At 45.6% G+C, this 23830-nt stretch overlaps 1 protein-coding gene across 12 annotated transcripts in view; it reads right to left on the reverse strand.

The window, feature by feature from the left end:
* C7H10orf90 (chromosome 7 C10orf90 homolog) overlaps positions 1-23830 on the reverse strand; it is a 384378-nt gene that overhangs the window by 57194 nt on the left and 303354 nt on the right. For all 12 annotated transcript variants that reach the window (XR_011488667.1, XR_011488668.1, XM_070470407.1 and 9 more), the window contains one exon: positions 17136-18258. Coding sequence is in view for 10 of the 12 variants with exons in the window: in XM_070470407.1 (XP_070326508.1) it covers positions 17136-18258 (1123 nt within the window). In the remaining 2 variants the exon portion in view is untranslated. The remainder of the gene's footprint in view (positions 1-17135; positions 18259-23830) is intronic.

A 23830-nucleotide genomic window follows, 5' to 3' on the forward strand; every position in this document is an offset into this window, starting at 1 on the left:
ATAGCAGCACTGTTCACATCGGTCAAAAGGGGAAGGCAACCCACGTACCCATCATGAGATGAATGGGATAAACAAAATACAGCATTATCCACACAATGCAATATGATTCAACCTTAATAAGGTTTGAGATTCTGACTCCTGAGACAACATGGATGAATCCTGAGGAAATGATGCTAAGTGACATAAGCCATCACAAAAGGGTAAACCCTGTTATGATTCCACTGATATAAGGTGCCTAAAAAAGGGAAATTCATAGAAACAGTAGAACGGTGGTCCCTGAGGACTGGGAGTAGGGGGGTATAATTGATGTTTAACGGATGTGGAGCTTTATTTTTGCAAGATGAAAATATGTCTGTGGATGAATGGGGGTGACGGTTGCAAAACAGTGAGTATACTTAACGCCACGGAACTGAACACAGCAAAAGTATTAAAATGGTAAATGTTGTATTATATATATTTTATCAGACTGAAGAAGGAAAGAGAATAAATTAGGAATAAAAGGAAACTTCTTCAGCCTGGTAGATGAAATCTGTCTCTGTTCAGTCCTTACAGCTAACCAGAAAACAGTCAAGATGCTCACTTTTATCAATTCTATTTTTATTCAACATTTTACTGTGTCTTAGCGCAATAAGCCAAGAAAAAAAGGAATTAAAGGAATCAAGATGGAAAAAGAGTAAGTAAAACTCTGTTCATACATAATATTATCATGCACATAGAAAATCCCAAAGAATCTACAAAAAAAAGTATTATAATTATTAAGTGCTTTAAGCAAGGATGCAGGATCAGAGGTCAGTATACAAATATCAATTATGGGTACCTAAAAAAAGTTGGAAATCAAATTTGTAAAAAATCAGTGTGATGCATTTACAGTAGCATTCAGAATATGAAATAAATAAGGATACATTCAACAAAATATGTGAAAATCTTTATAATAAAAACTAAAAAATACTGAAAAGAGAAATTAGAGATATTTACAGTGACATGGAAGAATTTCAAAGTCTGAGTGAAAGAAACCTTATACAAAGAAAACCCAAGTTGCCTTAATTTATATAAACTCTAAGATAACAACATAAAAAAATAATCTGTGATTTCTTGAAGCTGGGGTAGGAAGTAAGTTGACTGAAAAGTAGTCAAATGTTTCTCTGAGGTGAGAGAAATATTCTGCATATCAATGTGGTATTGCTTACATGGACATATATGTTAAATGTGTACACTTTATGTAAATTATACCTCAACACAGCTAATCAAAAATTAAAAAACAGAAAGTAGGATTAGATTGAGAGGGCACTTTTAAAATATAACATTAAAATTTGAAAAAAGTATAATGGTGGCCAGAGTCTCTCACTGCCTGAATGTTGCAGTAATGCCATACATGAAATGTTAACATTTTAATCTAGGAGCATCTGAAAAGTTCTCCATCATTCAAATCCATAGATGGTGGTAGGATGGCTTTTGCAAGTCATATAATATTCAAGTGGCATGAAAATTTCTAGAAGAAAACAACTGCATAAGTCAGGAAAATCCTTGTATAAAACAAAAATTCTATAAATTATTGGCATTTCCAACCAGGAAAGAAATAATGCATTATCCCATCAATAGCCACAGACAACTGGCAAACCACTTATGAAAAATAGATCCTAACCTTACCCCATCTGAGGAAATACATTCAGAGGGATTACAGATTTAAATAAAGGAGCTAGAGAGAAATGGCCTAGAAAAGGCCACTATAAGCCTGTCAGTGAAAGCAAAAGGGAAGAGATTAAGAAGATAAAAACATCTGAATGTCAAAAATTACCATAAACAGACATGATGACTAAATGCAACGTGGAGTCCTGGATGGGGTCCTGGAACAGAAAAAGGACATTAGTGGAAAAACTGGTGAAACCTGAAGAAAGTCTGTAGTTTAGTTAATAACACTGTGGCAATACAAACTGCTTAGTTCAGACCATCGATTCTCAAAATGGGAGTGATTTTGCTCCCCAGGGAACATTTAGCAATGTCTGGAGATGTTTTTGTTTGTAAACTAGGGAGTGTTTGTAAACTAGCATCTCATGGGCAGAGGCCAGGGACGCTGCTAAATATCCTTCAGTATAAAAGATAGCCCTCTGCAACCAAGCATCATCCAGCCCAAGATGTCAACAGTGCCAAGGCTGAGAAACTCTGGCTTAGATAAAAAATCCTATGATTATAAGGAGAAGCTGTATATACAGGATACACAGGCACTCTTTGTACTATCTTTGGAAGTCTCCTGATAACCTAAAATTATTTCAAAATCCAAAGCTTAAAAAGGAATGATAAACATTAAAATGCAAATACAAAAGGATATATTTAACATAAAGATTCAAAAGAAAAAAAGGCTGAAGAAAAAATGACCAAAGAAAACACAGAGGAAATTTACAGAAGAAACACAGATGTGTAACAAACACATGAGAAAGTTTAACATCTTCAAAAAAAAAAACCAGTTAATATGCATGCTAAGTCACTTCAGTCATGTCCGACTCTTTGTGGCCCCATGGACTATAACCCCCCAGGTCCCTCTGTCCATGGGATTCTCCAGACAAGAATACTGGAGTGGGTGGGTTGCCAAGCTCTCCTCCAGGGGATCTTCCCGACCCAGGGATCAAACCCACGTTTCTTATATCTCCTGCACTGGCAGGCAGGTTCTTTACCATTAGTGCCACCTGAGAAATTAATATATATATATATATCTTAAATACTATTTTTCACTTATCAAAATCACATGAAAGTTTTTGTAATGTTAATACCCAATGCCTACAGATGTTCAAGGCAGCCACTATTTAGGTGTTGATAGTGCAGCTTGATCAACTGTTATAGAGTATCATTTGGAAATATCTATTAAAAAGCCTTAAAATTGTGCCTTTCCTTTGACCCAGAAATTCTAGGACTCTGGTTTAAAGAAATCACATGAAATGCCCACAAAAATTTCTCTACAAGGACATTTATCAACACATTGTTATAAACAGCAGAAATGAAAACAATCTATTTAACAGGAAGATTTTTCAAAAAATAACCTAGGTAAATCCTTACAACAGAAGCCTTGGCAGCTATTAAATGATTAATAGAGGAATATGTAGGACATGAAAGGAAACTTGACAGTCAGTTGCTGAGAAAAAGCAATCTCCAAAATGATGCTTTGCATTAGCCTCTGTTAAGAAAAAGAAAGAAAAAAAAAAAAACCTGTTGCATAGATGAGATGATCCAAGTAATCTATCTGGGAAAATGGACTGAAATTTACAGTGATGTTTATCCGAGGGTAGTGGTGTTATGGTTGGTTTTTACTTTCCTCCTTTTGCTTATCTACATTTTACTTTTTACAATGGACATGCTTTTTTATGTTTTCTATAAGAGGGGGCAAGAACTTTATAAAAGCAACGGAACTGAAATGTATGCCTTTTTCTAAGGAGAATTCTCATGGACGGTTTTAGACCTGGAGAGAAACCACGGTGTGGCCAGCAGTGCCAAGAGCCAAGGTAGATCTTGTGGCTGAGAGAATCAGGACAGGCTTTGCCACAACCCACTACATCCTCGCAAACCCTCCCCGAGGCCTCGCTCAGCTCGAGGGCCCAAAGGCACAGCCCCGTGAGGTTCGGTGTCTTTTGTGGACCACTTCTCCAAACTCTGCTGCCGGGCTCTGACACTCCACTGTGCACAGCTCCCTCGCTACCATTTCTGAACTCGGGCGGGTCAGCTGGTACACGCACATAGATTTATGCAGGTGCAGGAGAGGACACTGCAGGACCTCAGAGTCATCTGTTCACTCTCTCCACAGGCCGTCTGAATGAAATCGCCTAAATATGGTCCACCGATACTCAAAACATGGATACGCCTCTACCTTTCACCAGGCTCCTTTACAGTTGAACAGACCCCAAGGTTTCATACCACCTATTTCTCGCATTCCCCTGGCTGCTCCCAGGGTATCTCTATATGGAATGCTTTTCCTTACAGACTGTTGTGACCACTTCCTCTTTCCAAGACCATGTCTCAGTTGATTTCCTGCAGACAGCTTAGATGATAATGAAGACTAGTGATGATAATGAAGTGTACTGAGTTCCCACCATCCACCACACTGCCCAGCACTCTTCATGCTCATTGAGGATGCAAGGCCAGAAACCAGCCAAAAGAAACTCAGATGGGTCTCATTCCCAAATTCACGGTGCTTCTGCCAGGTCACCTTATCACTGTTTCTCAATCATGGAGAGAGGGCTGATCTGCAGATTTCTCTTTCAAAGAGCAGACCATTATCCTATCAGTTGGCTGTGGGCCTTAGGGCTTCCCAGGTGGCCCTCGTGGTAAAGAACCTGCCTGCCAATGCAGGAGACATAAGAGATGTGGTTTGACTCCCTGGGCCAGGAAGACCCCCTGGAGGAGGGAATGGCAACACACTCCAGTACTCTTGCCTGGAGGATCCCACGGACCGAGGATCTTGGTGGGCTACAGTCCATGGGGTCGCAGAGTTGGATACAACTCAAGTGACTTAGCATGCACATATGGCCCCTAAATCCATTTATCTTAATCTATCTCAGGCAAACCTGAGCAAGTGGCCCATGAGAATGAGCACTTCCTAAGCAACATGGGGACACAACCCATTTGTATAATTGAGGGGGTTACTCAGAAAGAAGGAAAAATTAAAAAAACACAAACCCTTTTTCTCCATAGAGACAGCTAGGGTGGCTGACAGGAGCAAACTTTAGAGACCAGATAGACTCTGGGGAATGTTCTGAACATCAGATTATAAGGAAAATCTCACCAAGCCTCACCAAAGTAATACATAGAAATAAACCCCCACCTCCAAAAAACCTTCAAAATATCTTTTAATATTGTTCATGCATTTTCTATTTTTTTACATTTGACCATCTGAAGGATAATAAAGTTCTTCCTTGGACAAAATTTGATTCTTCTTACTAAGTTTTTGGAGAGAGACAATGTTTTGAGAATTTTTCCCCTCCATTTTAAAACAAAGCAGGAAGGCTTTCACTTTATTTTTACAACCTACCTCTGGGCAGTGAATCTTACATGGCTCGCCACCCTTCCCTGGCCAGAGAGGGTTGGGATATGATCACGGGGAGAGGTGGTTTGGAGAAGAAAAGGCAGCAGGCTTTTAAGTGACCCTGACTTCAGCAAGGCTTTGTTGGGTCATCAGAATGGCCGGTCCTCTGCCCAGCACCCAGGTCCTGAGCACGTGTGCTGGGCCCCAAGGCTCACTCCCGGGTATGGAGGGCTCACTGCCGTTAACTCGGACTTGGATCCAGACCTCCAGGACAGTACTGTCTAGAGGAAGAAGCATGGCCCCCAAGACACAGCAAATACACGACATTAAAAAGCAACTGAATTCTTGGGAGTTGAGTCCTGGAGAGATGGAACTGGGAGGATGCCCTGAGGCTGTGTCACAGTCTGGTGAGCCAGGAGGCTTGCCAAGCAGGTGGTCCCCGGTACCCATGGGCTGTAGGGAGGTGGGACACAGAGCAGGCCTGGGGTTCTCCACCAACGATGACTCTGTCATTTCACCCCCAACCCAGATACAATCTGGAGACACCTGTGCTCGTCACCACTGAGAGGGGCGTCTAATGGCATCTCGTGGGTAAGGCCAGGGATGCTGTCAAACACCCTGCGGTGCACAGACAGCCCCAACAACAGAGAAGTATCTGGCCCCCAGTGCTGATGCTGCCGAGGAGGAGAGAGGGAAGGCAACACTGGGGTGAGGGCACTGAGTCAGCTATGGTCAAGGTCACGGTGAGAAGCAGGAACCGCGAAGCAAAATGTTCCCTCTTACTAGCGACCATGGAAACACCAGCCCAAATCTCAACAGAGCAGCAGTTTTTCATCTGGAAATTTGGGAGCATTTGCAAATTAATATTTAATCTTGGCCAAGCACATGCAGAAAGGCACTCACTTGGGCTTCTCTTGGAGTCTAAATTGGCATCTGTGTCAAGTACCTTAAAAAGGTGGATACTCTCTGATTTAGACATTCCATTTCAAGGATATTTTTTTCGAAAGGAAATAAGGCAGCATACAGAAAGCCAGTGTTTACATCAGTATTACTCCAAAAAGTGAAAAACAAGTAACTACTTTAAGGACCAACAATGAAGAACTAGTTAAACTACGATATATCCGTAAAGCACACCACTGCATAGTCAATGAAAGCTATCTTCATAAAGCCCTGTTAATATCGAGAAAAATTTATGATGCAGCATTGAGTGGCAGAGACTCAGAGGGAAATTACATATGCAGCAGGATCTCAGCCATTTGTGAGCAAAAAACAGACATGCATAGAAAGAGAATGGAAGAAAGTATCCCAAAATGTGAAACGTGATTACTTAAGGGTACTGAGCTTTTTATTTTGCTCTTTGTTATTCATAGTTGCCTATAATGTATTATAGTCAGGAAAATAAATCTCCTGGTGCACAGAAATTTCATGAAGATAATAAAGGTCTGAGTGAGGAGAGTGGCTGCGGCCATGGAGAAAAAGGGATGGGCATCTGAGACTTTCCACTTTGCCAGTGATTTAACGTGGAAGCAAGGGAGAGGGAGGAAGCAGAGTTGACGCTAACTCGTAAGCCTGGGAGCCAGGAGGTAAGGGGACCCTTACCAAGAGCAGGAGGAAATCTGAGCAGAAAAGTGGCCTGGGACATGCCATCAGAAGGCCGTGGAACACAGAAAGAGGCATGAGCATGGAGTCTGCACCACCCCCACTCAAGGAGCTGTGCGTTCCTGGAAAATGAAGCTAATTGGTGTACCTTCCCTATAGACTTTTAGGGAGGAGTAACTCGATTAAAACCCATGAAGTACCTGGAATAGCGCAGGACACACAGCAAGACCACAGAAGTAAGAGAAGGGGCCTTGGTGACTATTGTACTAGTGCTGAGGCGAAATGGTGGCTCCTGCCAGACCTTTAAACCTTAGCATGCCCAGATCCCTGTTGCTTCCTGTCCTTCTCTTTTCCTAGATGCTCTCAAACACTGCTGTGGCATAAAACATCAGCTCTAGGGAGACCATCCCCCAAACCATAACTCTATCCTGGAACGTTGTTTCGGGCTCTGGATTCTCGGGTCCAACTTTCAGCTTGCAGTTTGCATGCCCTGCATGTCCCACTGACACTTCAGACATAACCTATCCTCGTGGTACCCAGGATCTTCTACACCTCTCCTCACATTCTCCCCATCTGGATAACAAGCTTCTCCCCTGTTATTCAACATATACGAAGAACTCTTAAAATTCAACTGTCAGAAAGCAAACAAGTCAAATAAAAAAAATAGACCGAAATTTTTTATAGACACATCGACAAAGACATACAGATGGAAAATAAGCATATGAAAAGATGCTCATCATATGCTACCGGGGAATGCAAATTACAACAAGAAGATACACTACACAACGATTAGAATAGTCACAGTCCAAAACACTGACACCACCAAATGCTGGCAAGGATATAGAGTTCCGGGAACTCCCATTCATTACTGGTGAGAATGCAAAATGGTGCAGCCACTTTGGAAGACAGTTTGGCAGCTTCTTACAAAACCAGACATACTCTTACCATATGATCTGGCAATCATATTTCTTGGTATTTCCCAAAGGAGTTCAAAACTTATGTCTACACAAAAAACTACACATGGATGTTTATAGCAGCTTCATTCATAATTGCCAAAAACTTGGAAGCAATCAAGATGTCCTTGTTTAGGTCAATAGATTAATAAAATGTGGTCCATCCAGACAATGGAATATTATTCATACTTCAAATGAAATGAGTTTTCACACAATGGAAAGACATGGAGGGGTTTTAAACGCCTATTAGTAAGTGAAAGAAGCCAATTTGAAAAGGCTGCGTATAGTATGATTCCAAGTATATGACATTTTGGAAAGGGCAAAATTATGGAGTCAGTAAAAGGATGAGTGGTTGCCAGAGTTTGGGTGGGGAAGGATGAATAGAGGGAACACAGGATTTTGGGGGGGCAGTGAGACTATTCTATAGGATGCATATGTCATTACATTTTTTTCCAAACTCATCAGAGGTCCACACCAGGAGTGAACCCTAATGAAAGCTATGGCCTTTGGGTGACAATGATGCATCAATGTAGGTTCATCGGTTGTAGCAAATACACCACTCTGCTGGTGGATGTGGAGAGTAGGGGAGGCTGTGAATGTGGTGGAGGGGTGTATGGGAAATCTCTGTACCTTCCCCTCAATTTTGCCGTGAACTCAGAACTGCTCGAAAACGCAAAGTCCTTTTTTTAAAAGCCCCCAAACCTCCCAGTGCCCAAGCTGGGAAGTCCGATGTCAGCCTTGCCACTTCCATCCCCCTTCTGACCTCACTGATACTCGAGGCCTGTGAATCCCACCATCAGACCCCCCAGCCTGCACCCCCCCCCACAAATCCCGCCTCCCCTGTGGCAATGACCTCACCTCCTTTATCCCTCACCTTCCGAAAAGGGAAGGCGATCTTCTTAGAGCACACACCATATCACTACGTCTCACCGCTGTTAGGATAAAATTCTCAGTCCTTACTCTGGTCTCAAAGCCCCAGTCTGAACCATTTCATGACCCCTCTTCAGCCTCGAGCTTCAGCCTTGTGGTCCTGCTTGCTATGCTGCAGACACACTGGCCTCCTCAGCATCTCAAAGAAGCCAAGCTCATCTCTGCCTAGAAACATCCTCACATGCTGGTCCCTCATGTATATGCTTCTCAAGAATCACATACAAGGACTTCCCTGGTAGCCCAGGGGTTAAGACTTTGCCTTCCAATGCAAGGGCTGAGGGTTTGATCCCTGGTCAGGCAGCCAGGGTCCCACATAGCAGAAAACGAAAATGTGAAACAAGCAGTATTGGAACAAATTCAATAACGTCTTTAAAAATGATCACATAAAAAATCTTTATAAAAAAAAAAGAATCACACACACACACTCCTGTATATGAAATAGGTAACCAGCAAGGACCTCCTGTAGAACACAGGGAACTCTACTCAACACTGTAATAAACACTATGGGAAAACCATCTGAAAAGGAATGAATGAATGTATAATATAACCGAGTCCCCTTGCTGTACAGCTGAAGCTAACATGACACTGCAAATCAACCATTCTCCCATAAAATTGTAAAAATAAAAAAGTCCCTTCTTCAGAGAGATCATCGTGGTAAGCCCCCTCTTCTAAATGAAACCTTCCTTGTTACTCTCACGGTCCTCTCCTGCCCTTCCAGCACCGACCACAGTCTATGATGACGTACATACTTATGGGCATTGTTGGGTGTCTGTGTCCCCACCAGAGTGTAACCTGCATGGTGAGCCGATCACGTCCGGGTTTCCTGTCAGCTCTGTGGAACGGAAGGCTTGCCCACCGTGGCCCCCACGGGAGGGAGGGAGGGTTGTCTAGACGGGGGGTCTGGCCTGGCACCACCAGGAGGTGCCAGGGCTGGACACACGCCCCAGCCACTTACCGAGGATGGTGCGTGGCACGCAAGGGCCTGATTTTGCTGCTAAAGAGGCAAAGAAAGAGGCAGGAAAGCTGCGCACCAAGGATGAGCCTCAGCGGGCACCTACCTCCGGGGAGGGGGAGGAAAGAATCAGAGGAAGCCAGACAGGGACGGGTGAGAGGGGCAGAGGAGATCCCAGAGTGAGCAAGGTCAACAGGAGAGAGCTTTGCCCTTTGACCCTGAGTATCTCTCCAGCCTGACAACCGACGTGTCTAAACAGCTACTGTGACAGAAAACCAGAGGCAGGAGAGTGCATAAGCTCATGTCCTAGGAGAGGAGCGCTCAAGAGAGAATCTGGTCTGTGTCTGTCGTTTCACAGATACAGGCATGGGGACTATGGGGGGAGGAGACCTGCCCACAGTCGCCCGGAGCGCGCCCTTGAGCAGGGGCTGGCGCGCCTTTTCTCTAAAGACGCAGTGGTAAAGACTGCAAGCTTTGTGGGTCAGTCTGTCCCAGCGACCCAGCAGCACTGGGAGTGCAAAGCGGCCACAGAACGGGGCGTGAAGGGACAACCATGGCTGTGTCCAGTGGCGCTGGAGAGACGCCTCTGTACAGCGAGGGGATCCACCCAGGCCCTCCTAAAGGAAATCACCCTGAATGCTTGCTGGAGGGACTGACGCCGAAGCTCCATGCTTGGGCCACCGGATGCGAAGAGCTGACTCACTGGAAAAGACTCTGGTCCTGGGAAAGGGTGGAGGCAAAAGGAGAAGGGAGGGGCAGCAGGGGATGAGATGGTTGGACAGCATCACCGGCTCAAAGGACATGAATCTGAGCAAAGTCAGGGAGACAGGGAAGGACAGAGAAGCCTGCCGTGCTGCAGTCCTTGGCCAGCAAGAGTCGGACACGACTTAGCGACTGAACGACAAAGTTCCAGTGAAACTCAATTTACAAGGACAGGCCAAAGGCTGGTTCAGTCCCGGGCCGAGGTTTACCGTCCTGCTCTCAGCTGTTGCTACATGCCACGGGGCCCGTTTCACTGTCGGCTTCTCAGCTGATTCTAAGGCTCCCTAGCAGCTCTTGCTGTGAACGATAACACAAAATGCAAAATCTCATTCTTCTCAAGTCTCCTTCTCCCAGCAAGCAGGCACCATCCTAAGATCACACACCTGGTCCTCGGCCACCCCCTACCCCCACGACAGGAGGGCGTGCGGCCCCCGTGTGAGTGCTGGCTGGGCGCTGGCCCGTGGGGAGCAAGGGTCCCCCTCAGGTTGAGAAGCTCTGAGAGGCGAGGAGCCTCAGGACTCTGCAGGGGGTCAGACACATCCTGCGGGCACTTCTGGCCACTGAGGACACTGCCCACCCATCCCGTCCTTGGCAAAACCGCCCCTGAATCTGACCGCTTCTCAGCACCCCTGCCATCCTGTGCCCAAGTCACTGCTCCCAGCTCTTCTGTTTAGTATACGTTTGTTGAGTGAATGTCAACAGTAGGACTAGTTAGGAAGAGTGAGAGCTTTCGGAAGCTATGCTCCGAGAAAACACTCCAAGAAAGGTTTTGGGAAAATTAGCATCAGTGAAGAGAGAAAGAGGGCTTTCCCAGGCAAAGGGAACAGTGGGGAAAAGGCAGAGAGGGCAGAATGAGAAGCAAGTGCTCTGGGGAGTGGGGCAGTGAAGAGTGGATCTGCTAGAGTAAACCAAAAGAGTTAGGTTTTTTTGGAGTGCATATAAAAAAACAACCCCCCCAAAAAAAAAGAAACAAAGAAAAACCAAAACAAAAATGGTCCAGGGTGGGAATGCAGGATTTCTTCAAACAGGTGCTAAGATCCATACCCCATCCCCCAACCCCTGTTGCCCCAGGTCCAGCCCTGAAAGATCTACTTGTTTTAGAGAATTATGAGGCCACAGAGAAGAGAGAATGATTAAACTGCAGACTGGCCAGCTGGGATGCACTCAGATCCTCTCCTCTGGGATGAAGGATGCAGTCCCTCACTGCAGCTGGGGCCCTGCAGGAAGACAGTCCTGGTAAGTTCAGCATAACTATGGCAACCAGAAGGCTCGCCAAAGGTCATATCCCCATCCCAGGACTGAGGCCCTGTCCCCTCGCCCCCAGAGTAACTCTGAAAGGCCACTCCAAATTCAGAGCCCTCTGAGGCTTTCATTGTGACTGCATTGCAGAACATTCATGTTCTAAAGCCATCAACGTGCCACTCCACAAGCACTGAGCAACAAATGCCCATTCACGGCCATCTCAGAGAGAGCTGGGTTTCCACAGACCCCAACATGGAGCAATGGCCAACAGGGCAAACTTTGTCTTGGAGAATGGACAATAAAGAGCAGGCAAATTATAGCTGGCAAGTCAAATCTGGGCCACGGCTAGCTTTGGGCAATAAAGTTTTATTGGAACAGAGCCATGCTTATTTATTTACACACTGTCTGCAGCCGCTTTCATCCCACGACGGCACAGCTGAGCAGCGGCTATGGAGACCATGTGACCTGCAAAGCCTATACTTAATTGCTACCTGGCCCTTTCCAAAAAGGAAAAAAAAAAGCTTGCCAACCCCAGTTCTAGATCATTTAAGAAAAAAGCACAGTTGTAAAATGAAGCAACAGACAAAGGATTAATCTCAAAAATATACAAGCAACTCCTCCAGCTCAACTCCAGAAAAATAAATGACCCAATCAAAAAATGGGCCAAAGAACTCAACAGACATTTCTCCAAGGAAGACATACAGATGGCTAACAAACACATGAAAAGATGCTCAACATCACTCATTATCAGAGAAATGCAAATCAAAACCACAATGAGGTACCATTATACGCCAGTCAGGATGGCTGCTATCCCAAAGTCTACAAGCAATAAATGCTGGAGAGGGTGTGGAGAAAAGGGAACCCTCTTACACTGTTGGTGGGAATGCAAATTAGTACAGCCACTATGGAAAACAGTGTGGAGATTTCTTAAAAAGCTGGAAATAGAACTGCCATATGACCCAGCAATATCACTTCTGGGCATACACACCGAGGAAACCAGATCTGAAAGAGACACGTGCACCCCAATGTTCATTGCAGCACTGTTTATAATAGTCAGGACATGGAAGCAACCCAGATGCCCATCAGCAGATGAATGGATGAGGAAGCTGTGGTACATATACACCATGGAATATTACTCAGCCATTAAAAAGAATTCATTTGAATCAGTTCTAATGAGATGGATGAAACTGGAGCCCATTATACATAGCCAAGTAAGCCAGAAAGATAAAGATCATTACAGTATACTAACACATATATATGGACTTTAGAAAGATGGTAACGATAACCCTATATGCAAAACAGAAAAAGAGACTCAGATGTATAGAACAGACTTGTGGACTCTGGGAGAAGGCGAGGGTGGGATGTTTCAAGAGAACAGCATTGAAACATGTATATTATCTAGGGTGAAACAGATCACCAGCCCAGGTTGGGTGCATGAGACAAGTGCTCGGGCCTGGTGCACTGGGAAGACCCAGAGGGATCGGGTGGAGAGGGAGGTGGGAGGGGGGACCGGGATGGGGAATACATGTAAATCCATGGCTAATTCATTTCAATGTATGAAAAAAACTACTGTATGATGTAAAGTAATTAGCCTCCAACTAATAAAAATAAATGGAAAATAAATAAATAAAGAAAGAAAGAAAGAAAAAAGCACAGTTGTAAAACAAGGGTTCCTCCTCAAATGTCTTCTGGCATTTTTAGCAAGAAGTCTTCATGGGCCTGAGAGCTGAGTGTGATGCAGGCTTCTCTGGTAGACCTGGCATGTATACACACAGTGTCATGTAGCCTTCCCTTGAATGGTGCAAGTGGTTTCTTCATGAAATAAACCTCACTGCTACAAATGCATTAGATCACTGTGTCAGAACACTAGCAAACACAGCATTCCTTCTGTGACCTGGAAGGGATTCCTCCCTCTCCAGTAATTCCCAGCTTTGGCCACTAGTGATTCCAGGTAATGGAAGGAATGCTGTATTTCTTAGTCTTCTGACTGAACTCCAACTGAGGACTTCTCAGACCCACACCACCACAGCCATTCTAAGACAGTGCGTCCACCTAGAACATGGGCATCCACCTAGAACGTGCCAACATGTTGGCAGATGGTGTCCATTCAACAGTGTCTTCTCCACAAGCATCGAAATAGAAACAGGTGGTTCTGGCTCATCTACTTGGGTGTCTCGGGAACAGCAGAAAGCTTCAGATCTAGACCACAGATGGGAAATGAAACTGGCAATAAGTAATGTATGGAACTCGATCCTGGCTTAGGTATGCAACACCCAGTGAAGAGAGAAACATCCAGGCCAACTCTATGTCCCACAGAACACCAGGAGAACAGATCTCCGGCTAGGAAGGACGTCTGAGCCAGTAAGTTTTAACTGTATCAATGGCATGGCTTGTTACATTAAGCTAGAAATTAACTGTGCTGCTTATTCTCTGAACAGATTCTATCAGGGTAACTGGTCTTATTTATACACCCAGGAGCAGTGTTTGGGCATCACCTCAGACTGTGGTAATGGAGATGGGGTCACCATTGAGAGAGTCCCCACCTTGCTAACTTGATCTATTCTGCGCTCTCACTGAGGATGGCACAGCTGGAGCAAACACACAGGACTGAACTCAGCTCTGGCACCCCCTGGCCAGGTGGGCCTGGGCACGTTATTTAACCTTCAAGCCTTGTCTGTCTTTTCTGCAAAATAGGAATAATGATATTCTCTTTATAGAAGAATTTGAATGATTCAAAGCAATGAATACAGTGCATGTAACCCAGGGCTTAGCCTCTAGGATTTCCACAGTGTGTGTTGTGGGTATTGATAAGATGGTGATGGTGGGGTGGTGGTGATGGTGAAATTCTTCCCTACAAGTAGATGCTGGGATTTGTTGAATGCCCACCTACCAGGTGCCAGCAGGATGCTTCTAACAGTGGAGAAGTAACAAACTTACAGGGACTGAGGAAATGGACAAAGATGGAACGCATTCCCAAGCCCCCGGCCTCTGAAAAGAGAACAGGGCCCACTGGGTCTGCTAAGAATGCGTGTCCTGGCAGTCACGGCCAATCTGCATTACACAAAGCACTTGATAGCATCTCATTTTCTCTAATCTTAGTAATCTTTCTGGGTGTGCGTCCTGGAGGCTCTTTCAAGAATACAATTTATAGGACTGTCTGTCTGATGACCTAATAACTAGAGCTGAAATTGCTTTGCCTCCATTTGGGCAGAATCTCCAGGGCTGCACCTACCTTGCAGCAGAATGCAAGTCGGCTAGTGAGGATACCGCTCATTTGATATTTTGGAATCCTTCAGATACAAAGAGTCAGATTCTTCCGATGAACCACAGGTGAACCATACTTCACCTATGAAGTATGAAGACCACTAATAGCATGTGTAGCCACAGGAGGCTGTCAAGAATGCCTCAGATAAGATTCCAGTTTCAAATGAAAAAAACACAAACAGTTCCTTTGCATTTTAATGAGCATCACCACTGTTGGCAAGTACTCGCCTTAAGGTTAAAAAGCTTTGTCAAGACTGAAGGTCAGAGAGCTCGCCCTTGCAGACTTATGTTGACTGTGCTAGGACAGACTGTGGTAGTTAGAATCCATGATGAGCTGTGCTTATAAATTTCAGGCCAAGAATCCTATCACGTGAACAAGAAGTGCTTTCTTGTCACTGGGAAGAAATGCATCCCATTGCAAATGAGTTTCTGAGTGAGAGAGCACATTACAGGGATGTGTGTGTGTGTGTGTGTGTGCGTGCGCGCACGTGCACACGTGTGTGTGCATTTACAGACATGAACACATGTGTTCCAGTGAGCCCAAGGTTCTGTAACTCTGAACATCATGACTGAGGGCCCAGAGTCACATGGAACCTCTTTCCCTTATAGATTTCATCTCAAAAAGAGCAGAATTTGTTAAAGCTTAAGGGAAGCTTCAAGAATACCAAATACAACCCCTTCTGTAGTTACCCAGATGAGGAAACAGGCTTAGAGGGTTAGTGTGGCTTCTGCATGTTCAATGTGATGCAAAATAATAGATGAGCAACTCTAAGAAGGTGATCTGGCCTCCGTGAGCTTCTCCTTCCTCAGATGGTAGAGCAGGGCCAGGCCAGGTAGAGCCTCTCCAACGCTCCACACCTGCCTCATCGGGGCCAGATCTATTCCGAGGGAGGTCAGTTCAGGGGAGGCAAAAATTAACTCATACATTTTGCCTAAGGAAGCCAGTTATAGGAGAAGTCATTTCACAAAATCACAGGCAGAAACCTTCTCTGCGCCAAAGTCAAGAATAAGACGGGGGGATTTTCTTTGCTCATGTTCCTCGGAGATAAATGTTTGAGTCCTGGCTCTAGTGATTTTTAAGACTCTTATGTTGAAAGTGCTGTAAATCTAAATTATGATTTCATACCATGAGACACTGCAAAAAGACTAGGGTATGCTTCAACAGGGAAGCGTGCAACAGTACAGGCCATATATTTCCAGAATCTTCATCAACAGGGAAGAAGAAATGGCTGGCTTGAGAAATGTCTTTTAAAAACCAAAGTGAGGCCCAGCTTTGCAACACTGATGGCTGCTAACATTTTCCTAGTTGCAATAAGTCTGCCAGGCTCCGAGGCATTCAACAGTCTCATCAGTTCTGAAAGTCATATCAAATTGCCTTAAAAATCTCTGAGCATTCAATATATACACACTTGTTAAAATTAATTACATCATTTAACATTTCTATACACATTATAGCTTTAAAATGTTTTACAGTCATTTTTATTAATTAATAAAGCTTTTAATGGGCAAAAATTGTACCAGAAAATTATTATGCATATGCTGCATATGCATTTTAGTCAATTTTACCACTATTGTCTTTAAATATTTTCCCCAAGTGGTAAGTCACTAATTCATAAACCAGAGCTTCTCACAGAAGTATACACAGGAAAGGAAAGAAATCTGACCTCTGATTAAGGCCCCCTCCACCTCCAACTCCAGTCTCCCTAGAAAGGTGATGGATACCCAGAACAGCTGGCCCTGGGAATTCTGCCTGGCCCTGGGCAATGGCAGAATGGCAAATATCCCAGCCAGTCGGCCCCCAGAAAACGTAACTAAGGGGACAGAAAACTACTACTTCTGCTGTTTGCTATGGAGAGCCCCCATTTTGCCTCTTTTTGAAAACATCCCATAATTGCTATCCACACTCACATACAGACACTCACACTCTCACATATATACTCCATGATGCAGTCTTGTGGTCCAGGTTTCTAAGGCCAAACCATCAATATCAATGACCCAATTGAAAAGTAAACAGCACAGAAGCCTGGACACTTCCAGACGTGCAGATGTTCAGAGCAGAGGGATAAGGCATCTGGGAGTGGATGGCCCTTGGTTCTTCCCATCCTGCCCTGGAATGACAAGGGCCTAAGTGAACTTCACTTGGGGCGAGTTTCCTACTCATTACATTCGGTCTGGAGCTACTGCTGGAAACACGTTTATGGGAAGACCTTTCATAATTTACAGAAGCATCATCTAGGAACATCTATCCAACCAGACATAGATACGGAGCTACGGTCAGCTCTGAGTGGAACAGATGAAGCGACTACTGAGAACTGCTTCTTGGCGTAACTGACCTAGAAGAACCTCACTAAGCACCTTGGCAATTACACCAGTTCCCAAGGGAGGGGCCTGCCTTGGTGGCGGGGAGGATGGGAGCGTCACTCACCTGCCGTGTAACTCCAGCCCGGGATGTGAATGGACAGTTGGTGGGCCTGATCGTGACCACGGGCGGGACAATGAGCCGCCTGGTCCTCCTTCCGTTTTCTCACGGTGATCTGGTTAGTTCCCACCTCTGCATTTTCCAAAGGAGGAGAGCCTCTCCAAGGACACCTGCCAGTCCCCAAGTTCCCGAAACGCACCTGCCCCAACGATGGGTTTTCCTTCGAGAAACTTCCTTGCAAACCCAGGTTCCAGCGTGGGCCAAGGAGGTCCTGGTCTCCCTCCGGGAGCGCGGGCCTCAGGGCTCCGCGTCTAGGCTCTCTGATCTCTGTGTCGTCTCCGCCATCTGGTGTCAGCCTGTGTGCACTGCAGCTCAGGTTGAGGGACAGGACGGATCTGTGCGTCTTCGGGCCAGCAAGCCGAGGTGGCTCCACAGGGACCGACAGGGACCTGTCCAGATAGTAGATGGGATTGGGACACGACTGGGACACCCTGAGATGGACACACGAGCTGAACAACAGCGGGCTCTTTCCTGCCCGTGACCGCGAGGTGCCTGGAGAAAAATGATCCTCCCCGTGGTCCACGTTGGTGATCCAGTACCCATGTCCCTCACACAGCTGTGCATGGGCCTCGGGGACCTTCAGCCCCATCACGCAGCTGTTTCTGGAGAACTCTGTACAGGTGAAAGGTCCGTGCTGCTGACTTGGATCGGCCCTGCCGGCCAGAGGAGAGGGGTCCCCAAGCAGGGCGTCCCGGGCCCTGCACTTGACACAGAGCGGGTCCCCAACAGCCTCCCACACCAGGGTGCTGGCAGGGGCACCCACACGCCTGGCCGTGATGGTGATGGATGCAAAGCCCTTCTGGGAGCCGCTGCATGGCTTCTCCTCCTTGGGCGGCGGCTTGGTCTTGAGTCCTGGCTCCCCCGCCGGGGTCTGAATTCCCAGTCCTCCGGGAAGGAACTCGAGGGCCCTGTTAATGGTGACTCTGCTGCGATTAGCCAGAGACGGCTTCATGGGACATGCACACGGCATAGGCAACGCGGCCCCATTTTCTTTTGATTTATTCTCATCAATCAGCTGTGAAATGACTATGGATGAAATCATTTTTGTATTCTGAGATGCCAGAGTCCCCTGCAAATGGAAAAAGATGGTAATTATTCAAGCAGCTTGTTGTAATGCAGGCAGATAACTCTTTCAAGGGCCAAGAGGATGCTGGAGAGTGTCCTTCCTAACACTCAAGTATTTCTCATCCAAGGCCTTTCGTCACACACCTGACACCCACCACCTCTGAGCATCTTAAGGGCAGGAAACCCATATCTGCTTGTGAAATGACTAGACATTCTGGAAAAATTCCTGACTGGGGAATTGTTTTTTCTCTGCTGGTGTCTATACTGAGTTTATTTAATGATGTTTGTGTTGATGGGGATAATCAGATTTCAACAGTCACCTTCACCAAGCCCAGGAGTGCCTGGATACAGGTTCCCAAATTCACAGAAGAGGGAAGGTGCGTTCTGGAAGATGGCTGGGACTTGGGGGCACAGGTGTGCATGGGAGATGAGTCCAGGCTCCTCCATGGATCATGTGATTCCAAAGAGCACCCCCACTCCTGACCTCAGTCCCCGACTCTCCAGCAGAGTCCTCAATCTCTGCTGGGTCTAGACCGGAATTCAGTCACTCGCCCAGGCTAGACATCACAGGATCAAAGTCCAGAAACCAAAATTAACGGAAATCAAATGCCCAGGCTTGACAACCACCCAGACTAACACCGTAATGACAGCACATAACAGAATGGGATGAGAGTGGGGGTTTGGGCCAAAACAGATGCAGTTTTGTGGCGTTTCAATGCCCAGGTACCCTGAACATGAGTTCTTGTCCAGTATCACGAGCAAGGGGCTGCATGCTTCCTAATCAGCAGATCCTATGTCCTGACAGTCAATCACCAGTGTGTCCAAGCAGCGTGCTGTGATCTTTAATAAAACATCTACCCAGGTCGAGACCAGGAAGAAGACTCTGCCCTTATTTTGATTTTATCACACATGTGCACGAAGTAATGCAGAAAACCACATGGAAGATTGAGCGTGTCCAGCACCAGGGGATGCTCGCGAGGTTCTGAGCCTCTGTGCTGACGTTCCTTATTCCAGGAGCTTCAGATGAACCCTTGCATACACTGCAAGGCACCCAAAATAACCCAGAGGCCTGCTCGCCCCACGCTGCCTGCGGGATCTTCACTTCGGGGCCCTGAAGGCATAACTGTGCTCAGCATGGAGAAGAGCAGCTTGTGAACGCCAAGGAACCCGAGGGCCGCCTGGGATGGTACACTCGCAGGGTCCCCAGGCCCCAGATCTGCGGGTCTGTGGGTGGGGTGCAGGCGTCCGCACTGCAGCCAACGTTCCTGAGAGCCTGACGCAGGTGACCCAGGGAGCTCACGGAAAACCGCGGACAGAGTCGTGGTATGGCTGGTCTTTCCAAACAGGGGAGGGCCTGCATCTGATGAGAGCAAACTGTTCTCTTCCTACGATGGAGTAAGAAAGCACAGTGGCTTTTTCTTTTCTTTGGAGCAGGATTCACTTCATTCACTTAGCTATCGGAATGCTTCCTCCAACTGGACTTCTGATTGGAGGACCCGTGCACGTGATCTTAGCACCCGACTCCTTGCATCCTTGCAATTAGACATGGGAGAGGGACAGTTCGTATTTCTTGGTTTTTCCTTTGTTTTCTTGTTTTCATGGCAATCTCCATCAGCTTACAGGTGTTACATTTGAAATATATAGGCTAACATTGTAACTCAACGATACTCCAATATAAAATAAAGATGAAAAGTAAAGATATGTGGCAAGTTGGAAATTCAAAAAATGACAAGAGTTAGGTGAATAAGAAGAAATGGAGAGGAACATCATCTTGAAAATTATCATTTAAAAAATCAAAATATCAGACTTCCCGGTCGATCCAGCGGTCAAGACTTCATTCTTCCAATGAAGTGGGTGGGAGCTTGATCTCTGGTTGAGGAACAAAGATCCCACATGCCATGTGGCATGGCCACGAAAATATAAAGAAAACAAAACAAAGTAAAAGAACCGGAACTAGTCTTCCAAGAGAAAAATAAATATCCATGGCGGAAACAGGGCAGCTCTGGTCTTACGAGTGAGTAGTCCAGTGGCTAAGACTACACACGCCCATTGCAGGGGGCACAGGATTGACCCCGGGGTCGGAGAACTACGATCTCAAATGCTGCGCAGCTCAGCCAATAATAATAATAACAATCAAAGCATCATGGCAACCTTTCTCCAGATGGCCAGTGCGAGCCAGGCTCTGCTTGAACCCTCTTCTCTAAAGCAGGGGCTCCTCTTCAGTGGTTTTCAGTCCAGACAGAATCATCTGGGTGCTCATAAAATCTCCAACGCTCAGGCCTCCTCTCCAACGATTCCTTTAGAATCCGTGGGGGTGGGGCCCAGTCGTTGGTGCTTTTTATTTATTTATTTTAAATTTATTTATTATAATTGGAGGCTAATTATTTTACAATATTGTGGTGGTTTTTGCTATACATTGACATGAATCAGCCACAGGTATCCATGTCTCCCTCCCCCCCTCGAACCTCTTTAATTAAAGCTTCCAGTTGATTGCAGGGCCGGCATCACAGACAGCCACTGGGGAGCTCGACAACCCTCCCTCCCCTTCCCCCTGACCCTGCACGCAGCACGTTTCAGGGCTGAGGTTTACTCACTACAAAGAAAACCGACATTCACCTGGTGGCAACCCCAGGTCACCTGACTTGAACATCATTGCTCCCATTTTAGTAAAATTTCAGTTCTGATAATAATTGCTCCCATGCAATCTACAAAGTGCTTAATCACACCCAGGAGGAACCCCTTTGACGCAAGTCTTCCAAGAGAAACACAAATATCCATGTTGGAAACGGGACAGCACTGATCTTGGAGTGCAAGTCTCCCCAAGTTTGGGCCAGTGAGCACCTGCCGAGAAGACACCTGGGATTTAAATCTATGTCTTATGCAGGTTTCTGAGCCCCTCCCTCCGGAGACCTAAGGCGAGTCAGGGTCTCGGGATGAGCCTCAGAAGTTGTATTCTTTAGCATCTGCTAGGTGATCCTTCTGCACAGATAAGATAGTGAGGATGCTGGGCCAGGGGCTTCCAGACTGGCCACAGGACCATGGAGGCAGCCTTGGTTTCCACAGCTACAGGGCCAGGGAACAAACAGGGTAATTCTCGTGGAGTAGGCCAGGCTGCCTCGTACTGTGGTCCCCAGCATCAAAAAGGGACTCCATCCTTTAGGCTCAAGATCACATGAGAGCCTTGGCCTTGATATAAACAAGGGGTGCCAGAAATGAGGGGTGTGTTTCTAGGAGTGGGTGAAAGCCATCTCACATGGAACAAGGGCAGAGCAGGAAACGACTCCCGTTGCATCAAGCAGGCTGCTCACCTGAGCTGAGTCAGGAAGCCACGGCCGGGGCCCAGAGTACCCACACGAGATGGATGCCCTCGGGGCTGTGGGTTTACGGAAGGAGGTTCTAGAGGCCCAGACCATGGGCTAGAGAATCAACCACCATTTCTTTACTTTGGGGCCGCAAGTGCTGCTGTGGCTTTGATCCCATTAGATGCAAACAGACGAGGGAAGTCTCACACGAGTGATGTGAGTCTGAACTTATTTCTGAAGCTCCATCATCATTCCAGATGTCAGAGTGACCCTGGTTCCATGGAGGTCAATGCTGATGGAAGCCCAGTTTCAAAGGAAAATCCATTTGCCTTCACTACCTCATACGGGAGCTGTGCAGATCAAAACCGAAGATGGGCGAGAAACCACATGAACATTCTATGTAACTTCAGGGTATAACTTGTCTTGTGACTTAGCAGAAATTAGTGGATATCTGATGTAAGCAAACCTATGGAGACTTGAGGGGGTATTTATATAGAAACTGTGCATATTTTACTAGAATTTATAATGAATGCATTTGAGTTTTGAATTGCATCAATGGAAATAACCCATTACACACCCAACACATTGAAATTTTGTTAATATGACTGTAGAATACATGTAATTATTTTCAATGCAAATCCTGTTATTCATAACGTAGAGTCGTAGTCAAACCATTTACAGTAAGTCCCCTAAATATGAACTTTCAAGTTGCAAGCTTGCGAAGATGCAAACATGTTTCCAGCCATTGTATGCCATCTGCTGTACTATACTGCTGTATTTTTCAAGATGCTGTAAGATTTAAAATGTTTTGTTTATTTTCTGTTTGTTTTTATGTATAGACTATTTGTGTGAAAAAATATTATAAACACATCACAGTACAGTACTAGATAGATTTTGTTGGTTGGGTACCAAGGTTAACTTTGTTGGACTTCCGAACAAACTGGATTTATGAACACTTTTTCGTATGTACAAAACTTACTGTATTTATTTGCTCATCAACTATTTACTGAGCACCTACTACATGCCAGGCTCTGTGATAGGTACAGAGGAAACTTCCTGGCTTCATGGAATTAACAGACTGGAGGTCACATCAAGCAGGTCATCAAATTGCCAGGGCAGGGATTATTAAATTAACGTCTACTGAATTTCTTTCAGGTGTTTAGACTCAGTTTTGACAAAAGCCCCAACCAATAAACAGAGAAATTAAGAAGGAAACATTGTACTCTTTGCCCTTCAATCTACATCACAATTGTATGGGAAGTTTTATTCATGAAATCCTGTTTTCTCATTGAGATCTCAGTTCAGTTCAGTTCAGTTGCTCAGTTGTGTCCAACTCTTTCCTACCCCATGAATCGCAGCATGCCAGGCCTCCCTGTCCATCACCAACTACTGGAGTTTACTCAAACTCATGTCCATCGAGTCGGTGATGCTATCCAGCCATCTCATCCTCTGTCGTCCCCTTCTCCTCCTGCCCCCAATCCCTCCCAGCATCAGGATCTTTTCCAATGAGTCAACTCTTTGCATCAGGTGGCCAAAATATTGGAGTTTCAGCTTCAGCATCAGTCCTTCCAATGAATATTCAGGACTGATATCCTTTAGGATGGACTGGTTGGATCTCCTTGCAGTCCAAGGGACTCTCAAGAGTCTTCTCCAACACCACAGTTCAAAAGCATCAGTTCTTCAGTGCTCAGTTTTCTTCACAGTCCAACTCTCACATCCATACTTGACCACTGGAAAAACCATAGCCTTGACTAGATGGACCTTTGTTGGCAAAGGAATGTCTCTGCTTTTTAATATGCTGTCTAGGTTGGTCATAACTTTCCTTCCAAGGAGTAAGCGTCTTTTAATTTCATGGCTACAGTCACCATCTGCAGTGATTTTGGAACCCCCCAAAAAAATAAAGTCTGACCCTGTTTCCACTGTTTGCCCATCTATTTCCCATGAAGTGATGGGACTGGATGCCATGATATTAGTTTTCTGAATCTTGAGCTTTAAGCCGACTTTTTCACTCCTCTTTCACTTTCATCAAGAGGCTTTTTAGTTCCTCTTCACTTTCTGCCATAAGGGTGGTGTCATCTGCATATCTGAGGTTATTGACATTTCTCCCGGCAATCTTGATTCCAGTGTGTGCTTCTTCCAGCCCAGCATTTCTCACAGTGTACTCTGCATATAAGTTAAATAAGCAGGGTGACAATATACAGCCTTGACGTACTCCTTTTCCTATTTGGAACCAGTTTGTTGCTCCATGTCCAGTTCTAACTGTTGCTTCCTGAC

Source organism: Odocoileus virginianus, chromosome 7 (assembly GCF_023699985.2).
Source record: "Odocoileus virginianus isolate 20LAN1187 ecotype Illinois chromosome 7, Ovbor_1.2, whole genome shotgun sequence".
NCBI lineage: Eukaryota > Metazoa > Chordata > Mammalia > Artiodactyla > Cervidae > Odocoileus > Odocoileus virginianus.